General features: G+C 42.9%; 1 protein-coding gene across 1 annotated transcript in view; it reads left to right on the forward strand.

Moving 5' to 3' along the window:
* LOC128700594 (small ribosomal subunit protein mS39) overlaps positions 1 to 14,861 on the forward strand; it is a 63,684-nt gene that overhangs the window by 24,344 nt on the left and 24,479 nt on the right. The window contains exon 6 of the mRNA XM_070098917.1: positions 14,443 to 14,539. Within this exon, the coding sequence (XP_069955018.1) occupies positions 14,443 to 14,539 (97 nt within the window). The remainder of the gene's footprint in view (positions 1 to 14,442; positions 14,540 to 14,861) is intronic.

The following is a 14,861-nucleotide window of genomic DNA, read 5'->3' on the forward strand; positions in this document are numbered from 1 at the left end:
GACAAAATGGAGAGACTTAGTGCTTACGGATCTCTCAGAGAATATAAACAAACTGGGTGTGGCGCGGTGACCGTATTAGAAAGTCAGGTGGGGGGAGCTGTATAGCGAGTTTTGGTCATAATTTGAAATGACCATATTAGCGGAACGCCGTAAAGTGGGGCCCTACTGTATATACATACCCCTCTGGGTTTTCTTCTATTTTTTTTCTAGTTCTTGTTCTTGTCTATTTCCTCTTATCTCCATGGGGAAGTGGAACAGAATTCTTCCTCCGTAAGTCATGCGTGTCGTAAGAGGCTACTAAAATGCCGGGAGCAAGGGGCTAGTAACCTCTTCTCCTGTATATATTACTAAATGTAAAAGGAGAAACTTTGTTTTTCCTTTTGGGCCACCCCACCTCGGTGGGATACGGCTGGTGCATTGAAAGAAGGATATATATGTATGTATATACAGTGGTACCCCGAGTTATAACCAGTTTGATTGGTGTTCTGGTAGTGGGCGTGTGAATGATAGACGTCTTCGGAGGCTTCTTACTTTATTGTTAAGTCGTGGTGAGTATACAGGCTTGTGTGTTGTGCCCATGGCCCGGGAGGGCCATGCCCACGAGGGAGAGAGGAGTGGACAGTTCTTGACTGAGTGAAGGGTGTCGCCAGAGTGAGAGCGTGGCAAGGGCAGGCAGGCTGGCGTGCCCACTGAGAGGCCTGGCTACAGAGGGCAGCATCTTAGTGCTGCGAAATATGAACTAAGCTGGCAGACAGCATGGGCTGTCTCTGCAGACAGTACAGACTGTCTACATACGCTCGGCCACCTACCTCGCGTCGTCCCGACGCGACAATACTGGTGGTAAAAGAAACTCGGTCTCTCTCTTGTAGGAACAGGGCACAGAACACAAAATAAAAACATGTACTACATGTATATACATATGGACATGGAAAAAAAACTTCCTACAGGGAGGGAAGAAAAAAACATGTGGAGTGTGCTGAACATCTTGGTCAAAGGCAGTGAGCGTTGATGGGCATCACTGCACGCCTTCCTGCATCTGGAAAGACACTGCAACACGGGAGACATCTCTGCGGCTGAGCTGTGACGTAACAAGTTACAGTCTCCTCTGGAACGGTGAAGCAGACATCGTAGGAGTCGCTGCAGGTTTTCACTCAACCTGGGGCACGACATGCTGGTGCCCTCGAGTGAGGCGTCGACAAAACTCGGCAACTGGGCAGGACTTCTGGCAAGCGACTCAGGAGGACACTTCTCGACTGGTACTGTCGCTGGGCTGTCACTGCCGGCGAGCGTGGAGCGAGTTGTGGAGCGAGTCGTGGCAGAGATGACTGGGCAAAACATCTGGGAGTCGTAACATCATACACCAGACTGCAGTGAGAGAGCTAGCAGTCAAGGTGACGTCTTCTTTGTGCAGGCTGCTCACTGAAGCTTGTGACACGAGGCTGACACAGCGCCTGCCGACAGGGCTAACTGCGGCTTGACGAGTGTCATTCTCTCGGCAGTTGGAGTTATAGCAGAGGTTAGTCTAAGCATCCCCAGACTTGTTTGTCTACATATAACTGCACTCTGAAGGTCTGGAGGTGAAGTGAAACAAATCTCGATGGGAATCGTAGCAGGTACGATTCTGCAGAACATCACGAGCGACGAGCATAAAAGCTTTCTGTACAAGAGGGCTCATACGCTCAGGGGCTGACTGATAACTGTCAAACGCACTGGTCACATTGGGTGACTTAGCACAGTGGTGCTACTCAGGTCTGGCTCAGACCTCACTGGACACACGGAAACTACACACACCCGCGGTACATGCGGTACACTAACATGTGAGAACACTGACTAAGAGGAATTAATTAACACACGACATATATCTTCTCGACAAGACTGAAATAATTACTAGAAACACTCGATGTGACATCATGTGATGTCGTGAGGTGACGTCAGCAGCACTGTGACGTCAGCAGACATCTCGAGGTGATGTCAGGCAGACATCGTGACGTCACGAAGTCGGGCAGCATCGTCGGTGACGTCAATGTGATGCAGGCAGCAGACCACAGTACAGTGGACCCCCGGTTAACGAACTTTTTTCATTCCAGTAGTATGTTCAGGTGCCAGTACTGACCGAATTTTTTCCCATAAGGAATATTGTGAAGTAGATTAGTCAATTTCAGACCCCCAAACTTACACCTACAAACGCACTTACATAAATACACTTACATAATTGGTCGCATTTGGAGGTGATCGTTATGCGGGGGTCCACTGTATAAGGAATGGGACATCTGGCTCGGTAACTCATGTGGTTTGTAGATCCACGTGACATCGCCCACACCCACGTGGTGTCGGGGTCCACGTGGCATGCTGATCTACGTGACTTGCTGATCCACGGGGCTTCGAGTGGCCTCGGGCACTCGGATACACAGCTCTGGCAATGAATTCACACTAAAAACAGCAGAAAACACAGCAGAGGGAGTGGGCAGTGGTGAGTAGTGTATGGTAGGCTGGTGAGGTGTGAGAGTACAGCAGGGCGAGGCAAGGAACGGCCACTTCCTCCTCTCCCACAAACACGTGGAGAAACTCACACTGGACGCAGAAATCACCACAAAACTCACCTCTGGCTTGCTGAAACAGCTGTGCTGAGCTGAACAACAACAGCAACATACAAGTGACGCTGAACACGTGACTTGAGAAACAGCGTGGGACGCTGTAGCGTGGGGTCACTGTGACTCCACTTGCAATTCTCGAAGAAACTTGGCAAATTTCGGCTGGATCCTGCTTGTACCTGTGTCTGGATGCTCAAACGTGCAGACACGACATCAGGATAACTTGTTGAGAGACGGATGCTTCTTGCATGGGGTGATAGTGAAGATGACTTCATCCCTTCCTTCCTCTCTCGAGGCAAACACAACTGCTGTGACCACCGCTTCCCACCATTTATAACGAGTTTGTTTGGTAGAGCTGAAAGCGGGTGGCTAAATGATACGTCTTCGGAGGCTTCTTACTTTATTTATTGTTAATGTCGTGGTGGGTACACAGGCTTGTGTGTTGTGCCCATGGCCCGGGAGGGCCATGCCCACGAGGGAGAGAGGAGTGGACAGTTCTTGACTGAGTGAAGGGTGTCGCCAGAGTGAGAGCGTGGCAAGGGCAGGCAGGCTCGCGTGCCCACCGAGAGGCCTGGTTACAGAGGGCAGCATCTTAGTGCCGCGAAATATGAACTAAGCTGGCAGACAGCATGGGCTGTCTGTGCAGACAGTACAGGCTGTCTGCAGACAGTACAGGCTGTCTACAGACTTACGAGTGCCCCAACTTATGAGTTTTCTGAGTTACGAGCCATCGCTCGGTTGATTTTCTGCTTTGAGTTGCGAGCCAAAATCCGAGTTATGAGTGAGCTTCACATACACTGCCACTAGTTGGTAGCATATTTGAAGTCAAATCCAATTCTGTACCCAGAGGAATGTCAGGTACTTCATCCCATCCCACATGCTCTTCCAAGACATAACTGGAAGGATAATACTCCCACACTAATCCCAGATTGTAGTGAGTCATATCATCCTTTGTTTGGTTCTTGTATAAATTCAGGGAAGAGGTAACCTCCATTTTAACACTCGGAGTTTTTCCAGAAACATTAAGGTGGGAGGAGTACTGACAGTGATGGGTGGAGTAGTCATGGTGGTGGGTGGAGCAAATTTACTTGCATACATGATATACAGTGGACCCCGGTATTCGATGGCATCAGTATTCGATAAATCCGGTATTCGATGCATCATATCGCAAAAATTTTGCCTTGGTATCCGATCGAAAACCCGGTATTTGATACGATTCGTACGAGACGTGTCCATGTGTGGCCTGAACTGCCCCGTGTGTGCCAGTGTTTACAAGCCAGCCAGTGTGCGCGCATCTAAGGATACATTCGGTACATTCCATATTATCCATATTATCACTGTTTTTGGTGCTTCTTTCTGCAAAATAAGTCACCATGGGCCCCAAGAAAGCTTCTAGTGCCAACCCTTCGAGAAAAAAGATGCTAATGACTATTGAAATGAAGAAAGAGCTAATTGCAAAGTACGAAAGTGGAGTGCGTGCGTCGGAGCTGGTCAGGTTGTATAATAAGCCCCAATCAACCATCTCTACTATAGTGACCAGGAAAACGGCAATCAAGGAAGCTGTTCTTGCAAAAGGTGCAACTGTGATTACGAAACAGCGACCGCAAGTGTTAGAAAATGTTGAGAGACTGTTATTGGTGTGGATAAATGAAAAACAGATAGCAGGAGATAGCATCTCTCAAGCGATCATTTGTGAAAAGGCTAGGCAGTTGCATGACGATTTGGTAAAGAAATTGCCTGCAACTAGTGCTGATGTGAGTGAATTTAAGGCCAGCAAAGGTTGGTTTGAAAGATTTAAGAATCGTAGTGGCATACACAGTGTGGTAAGGCATGGTGAGGCTGCCAGTTCAGACCAAAAAGCAGCTGAAAAATATGTGAAGGAATTCAAGGATTACATAAACAGTGAAGACTTGAAACCTGAACAATTGTTTAATTGCGACGAAACAGGCCTGTTTTGGAAGAAAATGCCAAGCAGGACCTACATTACTCAGGAGGAAAAGGCACTCCCAGGACATAAGCCTATGAAAGACAGGCTTACTCTGTTAATGTGTGCCAATGCTAGTGGTGATTGCAAAGTGAAGCCTTTATTAGTGTATCACTCTGAAACTCCCAGAGTGTTCAGGAAAAACAGTGTCCTCAAGGCTAATTTGTGTGTGATGTGGAGGGCAAACAGTAAGGCATGGGTCACTAGGGACTTTTTCTATGACTGGTTACACCATGCATTTGCCCCCCACTGTGAAAAATTACCTAATTAAAGAGAAATTAGACCTTAAGTGCCTCCTGGTATTAGACAATGCTCCTGGTTATCCTACAGACTTGGCAGAGTGACTTTCTGGGGACATGAGCTTCATTAAGGTCAAGTTTTTGCCTCCTAATACCACTCCTCTCCTGCAGCCCATGGACCAGCAGGTCATTGCAAACTTTAAGAAACTGTACACAAAAGCTGTTTGAAAGGTGCTTTGTAGTGACCTCAGAAACTCAACTGACTCTAAAAGAGTTTTGGAAGGATCACTTTAACCCTTTGAGGGTCCGTCCCGTAGATCTACGGCTTTACGTTCAGGGTCCAAACCGTAGATCTACGTCATGAGCTCAGCTCACTTTGATAAACTGTGAGTGGTACATTTGAGCCTAGATATGAGAGAATACATCTATGTGGTATGTGTGCACCACATAAAACAGATCCTGCAGCACGTTGTGTATAATGAGAGAAAACTGAAATCATGATTTTTCGATTAAAACAGCGACTTTGCAGTGTTTTTTCGTATGTTTTTTATAGTTGTATTTGCGATTTCTTGGTCTCATTTGATAGAATGGAAGACATATTACAGAAATAGAGATGATTTTGATTGGTTTTAGCACTGGAAATGGCTTGAAACTGAGCTCAAAGTAGCAGAAATGTTAAATTTTTGCCGATATTCAAGAGTAAACAAACGACCTCACACGTCTACTACACACCAGCTGGTGGGTCTAATATGCATTCACAAATATGGTGATGATATTTATACAATTATTACAATATTGCATAACAGTAAATCTTCTATTTTTTGGTGTGAATAAAAATTCATTATGTGAATAAAAAATCAAAATGGAATTTATTTGTAAAGCCTCAAAACGTAACTAATGAACAGAGGAAATGTTAGTTTAGCTCCAGGAATACCTACATTGTTTATTCTGGACCCTATTTTGAAATTGGAATATTTTGAACTTTGTGTTAAATTGGCCAAATTAACAATTTCCGATCACTTTATTTTATAGTTGAAACAGTTGACTTGGCAATTTCTTGTGCTCAATCGATAGAATAGAAGTAATACTAGTGAAATAGCTAAGAATTTGGTTAGCTGGAATAATGTAATTGGCCTAAAATGGGAGTCAAAGTCGGCAAAATCGCCGATTCATAAATTTCGCTGACACATCAAAATTCGCGAGAGCATAATTTCGTCAATTTTCCATCAAATTTCGTACTTTTTGTTTTATTACCTTCACAAAAAGATTCTCTACCATTTCATAAGAAAAAATAACAAATTTTTTTTTTTTAAATTCTTGGACACTGGGGCACCACTTCAGATTTGGGCCTTGGACCCTGAAGGGGTTAATATCCTCAATTATATAAACCTTATAGGTATGGCTTGGGAGGGAGTGACTAAGAGGACCTTGAACTCTGCTTGGAAAAAAGTGTGGCCAGAATGTGTAGACAAAAGGGATTTTGAAGGATTTGAGGCTAACCCTGAGAATCCTATGCCAGTTGAGGAATCCATTGTGGCATTGGGGAAGTCCTTGGGGTTGGAGGTTAGTGGGGAGGATGTGGAAGAGTTGGTGGAGGAGGACAATGAAGAACTAACCACTGATGAGCTGATAGATCATCTTCAACAGCAAGAGACCACACTTGAGGAAACTGCTTCGGAGGAGGGGATAGAGAAATTGAAGAGGTTGCCTACTTCAAAGATTAAGGAAATGTGTGCAATGTGGCTTAAAGTGCAAACCTTTTTTGATAACAATCACCCTAACACAGCTATTGCAAGCCTTGCTGGTGACTATTACACTGACAAAGTTGTGAAACACTTTAGGAATGTCATAAAGGAACGGGAGGTACAGGCCACTATAGACAGATATGTTGTGCGACAGAAATCCAGTGACTCAAGCTGGTCCTAGTGGCATTAAAAGAAGAAGGGAAGTAACCCCGGAAAAGGACTTGCTACCTCAAGTCCTAATGGAAGGGGATTCCCCTTCTAAACACTAACACCTCTCCCCTCCTCCCATCCCATCAATCATCACCAGATCTTCATTAAAGGTAAGTGTCAATTATTTTATTGTTATTGTAATTATTCTATTGCATTAAACTTAATATTTCATGTAGTAAAATTTTTTTTTCATACTTTTGGGTATCTTGCACGGATTAATTTGATTTCCATTATTTCTTATGAGGAAAATTGATTCTCTTTTCGATATTTTCGGTATTTGATGAGCTCTCAGGAACAGATCAATATCGAATACCGGGGGTCCACTGTATTACCTTTGTAACTTGTGACTTCATTACAAACCATACCACGGACGGGGATAGAACCCACGATCAGAGAGTCTCAAAACTCCAGACCGTCGCATTAGCCACTGGACCAGCTAGCTTATTGTGGCTAGCTGGTCCATTGGCTAACGCAACGGTCTGGAGTTTTGAGACTCTCTGATAGCGGGTTCTATCCCCATCCGTAGTATGGTTTGTTTGCAATCGTGTCATTACGATTTTGTGAGACTTCATTACCTTTGTACCTTGTTCAGCTATCAAAACTTTGGGGTCCAGTCCTTGGACCCAATATGTACCTCTGTAATCTTTTGGCTACCGCCCACAGGATGAATATGGGGTGCATAATGAAGATATTAAACTGAAAACTGGAGTAGTGATTGTGGTGGGTATAGTAGAGATGGTGGTGGGTGGAGTAGTGAAGTTGGTGGGTGGAGTAGTGAGGGTGGTGGATGGAGTGGTGAAGGTGGTGGGTGGAGTAGTGAAGGTGGTGGGTGGAGTAGTGAAGGTGGTGGGTGGAGTAGTGAGGGTGGTGGGTGCAGTAGAGATGGTGGTGGGTGGAGTAGTGAAGGTGGTGGGTGGAGTAGTGAAGGTGGTGGGTGGAGTAGTGAAGGTGGTGGGTGGAGTAGTGAGGGTGGTGGGTGCAGTAGAGATGGTGGTGGGTGCAGTAATGATGGTGGTGCGTGGAGTAATGAAGGTGGTGGGTGGAGTAGTGAAGGTGGTGGGTGGAGTAGTAATGTTGGTGGATGGAGTAGTGATAATGGTGGGTGGAGTGGATATGGTGGTGGGTGGAGTAGTGAGGGTGGTGGGTGTAGTAGAGATGGTGGTGGGTAGAGTTGTGAAGGTGGTGGGTATGGCAGAGATGGTGGTGGGTGGAGTAGTGAGGGTGGTGGGTGTAGTAGAGATTGTGCAAGGTGGAGTAATAAAGGTGGTGGGTGGAGTAGTGAAAGTGGTGGGTGGAGCATACAAAATTTCTTATTTATAAATTGCACATTTTTCTTATTTAAAAACCCGTAACAAAAAAATTGGGGTGGTTTTTTTTGGGGCTGGAACGGATTAATGGCATTTCAATTAATTTCAATGAGGAAAATTGATTTGATATATGAGCAGATTGAGTTATGAGCTAGGTCATGGAATGAATTAAACTCGTAAGTCAAGGTACCACTGTATAGGATTTGCTACTATCCATGGTAGGTCTTGGAACGTATCCGTCGCAGATATGGGAGTCCACTGTATTCATGACTGGTGAACAGGTGACATGTAGCCTTGATAACTTTCGTGTAGTAGTTAATGACTTATATAGTAGATAGGCTTAAAGTCCCCTTAAGCAACCATTAGTATACATATGCCTATATATGCCTAGTATTAAGTAGTCTGTTAAGCATTAGGTTTAGTCTGCCTGAAATGCCCCGGTATGATAGTGGCTTTCCTTGTACTTGGCAAATCAAAATTGTAATTACACATTGTAAACTAGGCAGAGAAATAAAATCCTTAATCCTTAATTACTTATGCTCAGTGTTGGCATTATGATCTGCATACTGCTCACTGTACTATAGTAATACAGTGGACCCCCGCATAACGATGGCATCACATAGCGATTTTTTCGCATACCGCTTACTTTAATCGCAAAATTTTTGCCGTGCATACCGATTAAAAACCCGCTCACCGATTTTCGTCCGAGACGCGTCCAATGTGCGCCCTCAGCCAGCCTCACATGTGCCGCCCGTGCCATTGTTTACCAGCCAGCCTCCGCGGTAACATCCAAGCATACACTCGGAATATTTCGTATTATTACAGTGTTTTCGGTGCTGTTTCGGGAAAATAAGTGACCATGGGCCCCAAGAAAGCTTCTAGTGCCAACCCTACACCAATAAGGGTGAGAATTACCATTGAAATGAAGAAAGAGATCATTGATAAGTATGAAAGTGGAGTGCGTATAGCCAACCTAGTCAAGCTGTACAAGAAACCCCAATCAACCATCGCTACTATTGTGGGCACCAGAAAGACAATCAAGGAAGCTGTTCTTGCCAAAGGTTTAACTGTGTTTTCGAAACAAAGATCGCAAGTGATGGAAGATGTTGAGAGACTCTTATTGGTGTGGATAAATGAAAAACAGATAGCAGGAGATAGCGTCTCTCAAGCGATCATATGTGAAAAGGCTAGGAAGTTGCATGACGATTTAATTAAAAAACTGCCTGCAACTAGTGATGATGTGAGTGAATTTAAGGCCAGCAAAGGTTGGTTTGAGAGATTTAAGAAGCGTAGTGGCATCCATAGTGTGATAAGGCATGGTGAGGCTGCCAGTTCGGACCACAAAGCGGCTGAAAAATATGTGCAGGAATTCAAGGAGTACATAGAAACTGAAGGACTGAAACCTGAACAAGTGTTTAATTGTGATGAAACAGGCCTGTTCTGGAAGAAAATGCCAAGCAGGACCTACATTACTCAGGAGGAAAAGGCACTCCCAGGACATAAGCCTATGAAAGACAGGCTTACTCTTCTCATGTGTGCCAATGCTACTGGTGATTGCAAAGTGAAGCCTTTATTAGTGTATCACTCTGAAACTCCCAGAGCGTTCAGGCAAAAGAATGTCCTCAAGGATAATTTGTGTGTGCTGTGGAGGGCAAACAGTAAGGCATGGGTCACTAGGGAATTTTTCTATAACTGGTTACACCATGCATTTGCCCCCAATGTGAAAGATTACCTAACTGAAAAGAAATTAGAACTTAAGTGCCTCCTGGTGTTAGACAATGCCCCTGGTCATCCTACAGACGTGGCAGAGCGACTTTATGGGGACATGAGCTTCATTAAGGTGAAGTTTTTGCCTCCTAATACCACTCCTCTCCTGCAGCCCATGGACCAGCAGGTTATTTCCAACTTCAAGAAACTGTACACAAAAGCTCTGTTTGAAAGGTGCTTTGTAATGACCTCAGAAACTGAACTGACTCTAAGAGAGTTTTGGAGAGATCACTTTAATATCCTCAATTGTGTAAACCTTATAGGTAAGGCTTGGGAGGAAGTGACTAAGAGGACCTTGAACTCTGCTTGGAAGAAACTGTGGCCAGAATGTGTAGACAAAAGGGATTTTGAAGGGTTTGAGGCTAACCCTGAGAGGATTATGCCAGTTGAGGAATCCATTGTGGCATTGAGAAAGTCCTTGGGGTTGGAGGTTAGTGGGGAGGATGTGGAAGAGTTGGTGGAGGAGGACAATGAAGAACTAACCACTGATGAGCTGATAGATCAACTTCAAGAGCAAGAGGCCAGACCTGGGGAAACTGGTTCAGAGGAGGGGAGAGAGAAATTGAAGAAGTTGCCTACTACAAAGATAAAGGAAATCTGTGCAAAGTGGCTTGAAGTGCAAACCTTCATGGATGAAAATCACCCTCACACAGCTATTGCAAGCCGTGCTGGTGATTATTACACTGACAATGTTGTGAAACACTTTAGGCAAGTCATAAAGGAACGAGAGGTACAGGCCACTATGGACAGATATGTTGTGCGAAAGAAGTCCAGTGACTCTGAAGCTGGCCCTAGTGGCATTAAAAGAAGAAGGGAAGTAACCCCAGAAAAGGACTTGCTACCTCAAGTCCTAATGGAAGGGGATTCCCCTTCTAAACAGTAAGAAGATAATGCTCTCCCCTCCTCCCATCCCATCAATCATCACCAGATCTTCAATAAAAGTAAGTGTCATGTAAGTGTGCATGCCTTTTTCAGTTTGTGTGTATTAAAATTAACATTTCATGTGGTAAAAAAAAATTTTTTTCATACTTTTGGGTGTCTTGCACGGATTAATTTTATTTCCATTATTTCTTATGGGGAAAATTCATTCACATAACGATTATTTCGCATAACAATTACCCCTCTTGCACGGATTAAAATCGTTAACCGGGGGTCCACTGTATATGTACTATACAGTGGTACCTTGACTTATGAGTGCCCCAACTTATGAGTTTTCCGAGTTACGAGCTGTTGCTTGGTTGATCTTTTGCATTGAGTTGTGAGCCAGAATCTGAGTTACAAGCATGCTTCAGATACACCGCCACTCACAGGAGATACCGAGGAAATATCAAAAACCTTGATAATAACCAATGTGTAACATCCTTTCAATTTTGATACTACTGGTAGTGTCATCCTGCCAGAATGTTCTATAATCTATGCCCTAAGTAAAGAGTAACAATTCTGGAACATATGTAATACATGTTCGGCAGGCCGGCTGGTTGGGTGGCCAGCTGGCTGGTCGGCTGGCTGGTCGGCTGGCTGGCTGGCCGGCTCGCCTGCGGCTGGCTGGCAGGCTGATTTGCTTTGGCTGTCTCTATCTCCTTCCATCTGTCTGTATCTATCTGTGTCTCTATCTGTCTCTCTATCTCTCTGTCACACAGGTACACATAAATAGTTATAGTGTAAATTACCTAGGATAACCCCAAAAATCCAGACAAAGTGCTATACTGTGCTTGTAGATATAAGGCATAATAAGCATGACTGGCAAGTACATGTAATACACATTTTCACTTGCTCAGGAATCAGATGTGACGACTCTGCATCAGGTGTAATACCTGTTGGTTCATGAGCAGCTCTCTCTCTGAGACAGAGAGACAAGTAGAGAGACAGGAAGACAGAAACACAGGCAGACAGAAAGACAGATAAGCAGAGACAGAGATAAACATAGACAGAGCTAGACAGACAGACAGACAAATAGACAGAAACAAACAGATAAACAGACAGAAACAGATAGACAGACATGTTTATGTGCAACAGTGAAAAATAAAGCCAAGGCAGTGCACGATCATCAAATATTTTACACCGTGCTTCAAGGAGGGTTATGGTAAGCAGCAACCTTAAACCAAGACAGCAATGCCTAAGCATACATAATAAGGCAAATAGATTACTGGGATTTATATCAAGAAGTGTAAGCAACCGAAGTCCAGAGGTCATACTGCAGCTTTATACATCATTAGTAAGGCCTCACCTAGATTATGCAGCTCAATTCTGGTCTCCATATTACAGAATGGACATAAATTCGTTAGAAAACATTCAGCGTAGGATGACTAAATTAATACATATCATTAGAAATCTTCCTTATGAAGAAAGATTGAAGACTCTTAAGTTACATTCACTTGTTAGACGAAGAATGAGGGGAGACCTGATCGAAGTGTATAAGTGGAAGATAGGTATTAATAAAGGGGATATTAACAAGGTCTTGAGGATATCTCTCCAAGAGAGAACCCGCAGTAATGGATTTAAATTAGATAAGTTTAGATTTAGAAAGGACATAGGAAAGTATTGGTTTGGAAATAGGGTAGTTGATGAGTGGAACAGTCTACCTAGTTGGGTTATTGAGGCTAGGACTTTGGGTAGTTTCAAATTTAGGTTGGATAAGTACATGAGTGGGAGGGGTTGGATTTGAGAGGGACTTGCACATCGGAGCTTGTTTCTTGGGTGGCATTGAAAATTGGGTTGGTCAAATGTTTGTTAGTGGGATGAATTGTAAAGGACCTGCCTAGTATGGGCCAACAGGCCTGCTGCAGTGTTCCTCCTTTCTTATGTTTCTTATGTTTCTTATACACTCCAGCATTTATAAAATATTGCTGGGACCTTGCAAGAAAGGCAAAAACCATTTCTTATTTATAAATACATTTTTCTTATTTAAAAACCTGTAACAAAAAAATGGGGTGGTTTTTTGGAGGCTGGAATGGATTAATGGCATTTCAGTTATAATTTCAATGAGGAAAATTGATTTGATGTATGAGCAAATTGAGTTACAAGTTCGGTCACGGAATGAATTAAACTCATAAGTCAGGGTACCACTGTGTAATGATAATCCCCTGGTGTCTGTAATTTTTTTATGGACTTTTCAATTTTTTTTTTATTAACGCATTGGCTGTTTCCCACTAAGGCAGATTGACCTGAAAAAGAAAAACTTTTATCATCATTCACCCCATTACTGTCTTGCCAGAGGCATACTTACACTACAGTTATAAAATTGCAACATTAACACCTCCTTCAGAGTGCAGGCACTGTACATACTTCCCATCTTCAGGACTCAAGTCCTGCCTGCTGGTTTCCCTGAATCCCTTCATAAATGTTACCTTGCTCACACTCCGACAGCACGTTAATTCCTAAAAAACATTTGTCTCCATTCCCTCCTATCTAACATGCTCACACATGCTTGATGGGAGTCCAAGCCCCTCACACACAAAACCTCCTTTACCCCCTGCCTCCAACCTTTCCTAGGCTGACCTCTACTCCACCTTCCCTCCACTACAGATTTATACACTTTCAAAGTCATTCTATTTTGTTCCATCCTTTCTACATGTCTGAACCACCTCAGCTTTTCCATGTGACTACATGAGTACATATATATATTTTTAACACCTCTGCTATTTCTTGTCAAAAAAGGAAATGCATTCATCACCACTTATTCAATAACTGCTCTGTCAAAAGTGCATGGACATTATAGCTCATACGACCTTCTGAACCACATCTCCATTCCATCCTTTGGGGATTAAAAATAACAGTTGACAAACTTGTTGATGCTGTTAAAATTTGTGAGTGTGACTTCCTAATATTACTAAATGTAAAAAGAAGAAAAGCTTTAATAAGGTTTTCTTCTTTTTCTAGTCACTCTGCCTTAGTGGGAGACAACCTGTGTTGAAAAAAAAAAATTCCTAATGCCAATAATCATGAACAGTTTTGCTTCAGCTATGTTTAACCATGTGTCTACCTATCTTATATCTTAATGGTTGCATCATGAAGTATTCTCCAGCCAATTCTCCAACATTGGTGTAAAATGGCCAGTTTGGAAAAAAAAATCTAATTCCATCTGTTCATGTCAGCCTGTCACATATGTTTGGTATCTTTAATTTTTTTTTATAAGACTGTGTGAAGCATTGGCTGGAAATTTTTCATGATGCAACCACTGAGAAATATACATAGGCACAGTGTAGTGATTGTCTATTCTAGTCTTTTCTTTATTCCTTTAACCCTGGAAGGGGGTTTACTACTTTCCCATGATCATTATTACTATTCTACTTCTCTGGCTTGACCTGAATTAGTATATTAGTATATACTTATTGAGTAAAATATTCTTATGTCTCTGATGAGGCCAATGCCCCAACACTACACAGTACAGTACCCTGCATGCTTTAAATGGCTTAATCTTTCAGTTTTCTTAATGTTGATTTTGCACTTCTTGAAAACATCTATGTGGTGATGCTATCTTATATCAAAATATTAACGTATTTCGTTATATAGCAAAGAAAATTCATATATACATTCATGTCAAACATAAACTATTGGAATCACTATGTATAACTGATGAGTAAATAATTTTTTTTTCAGAGATAATGGACTTGCTGAAGAATTATTTAAATCTTTAAGCACCAAGGGATCTGCAGCATATGGTGCTCTGATCCGTGGCATGGCTCAGTATTACCAGGTATGCTGTAGAAAGAAGAATGCTTGCACATATATAAATAAAAACATTCTATAGACTTACCTTTATTGAAGCTGCAGATGCAAAACATTTTTTTTTTTTTTTGTTTTTCTCTCAACAAGTCGGCCGTCTCCCACCGAGCCAGGGTGACCCAAAAAAGAAAGAAAATCCCCAAAAAGAAAATACTTTCATCATCATTCAACACTTTCACCACACTCGCACATTATCACTGTTTTTGCAGAGATGCTCAGAATACAACAGTTTAGAAGCATACACATATAAAGATACACAACATATCCCTCCAAACTGCCAATATCCCAAACCC

Source organism: Cherax quadricarinatus, chromosome 65 (assembly GCF_038502225.1).
Source record: "Cherax quadricarinatus isolate ZL_2023a chromosome 65, ASM3850222v1, whole genome shotgun sequence".
Taxonomy (NCBI): Eukaryota; Metazoa; Arthropoda; class Malacostraca; order Decapoda; family Parastacidae; genus Cherax; species Cherax quadricarinatus.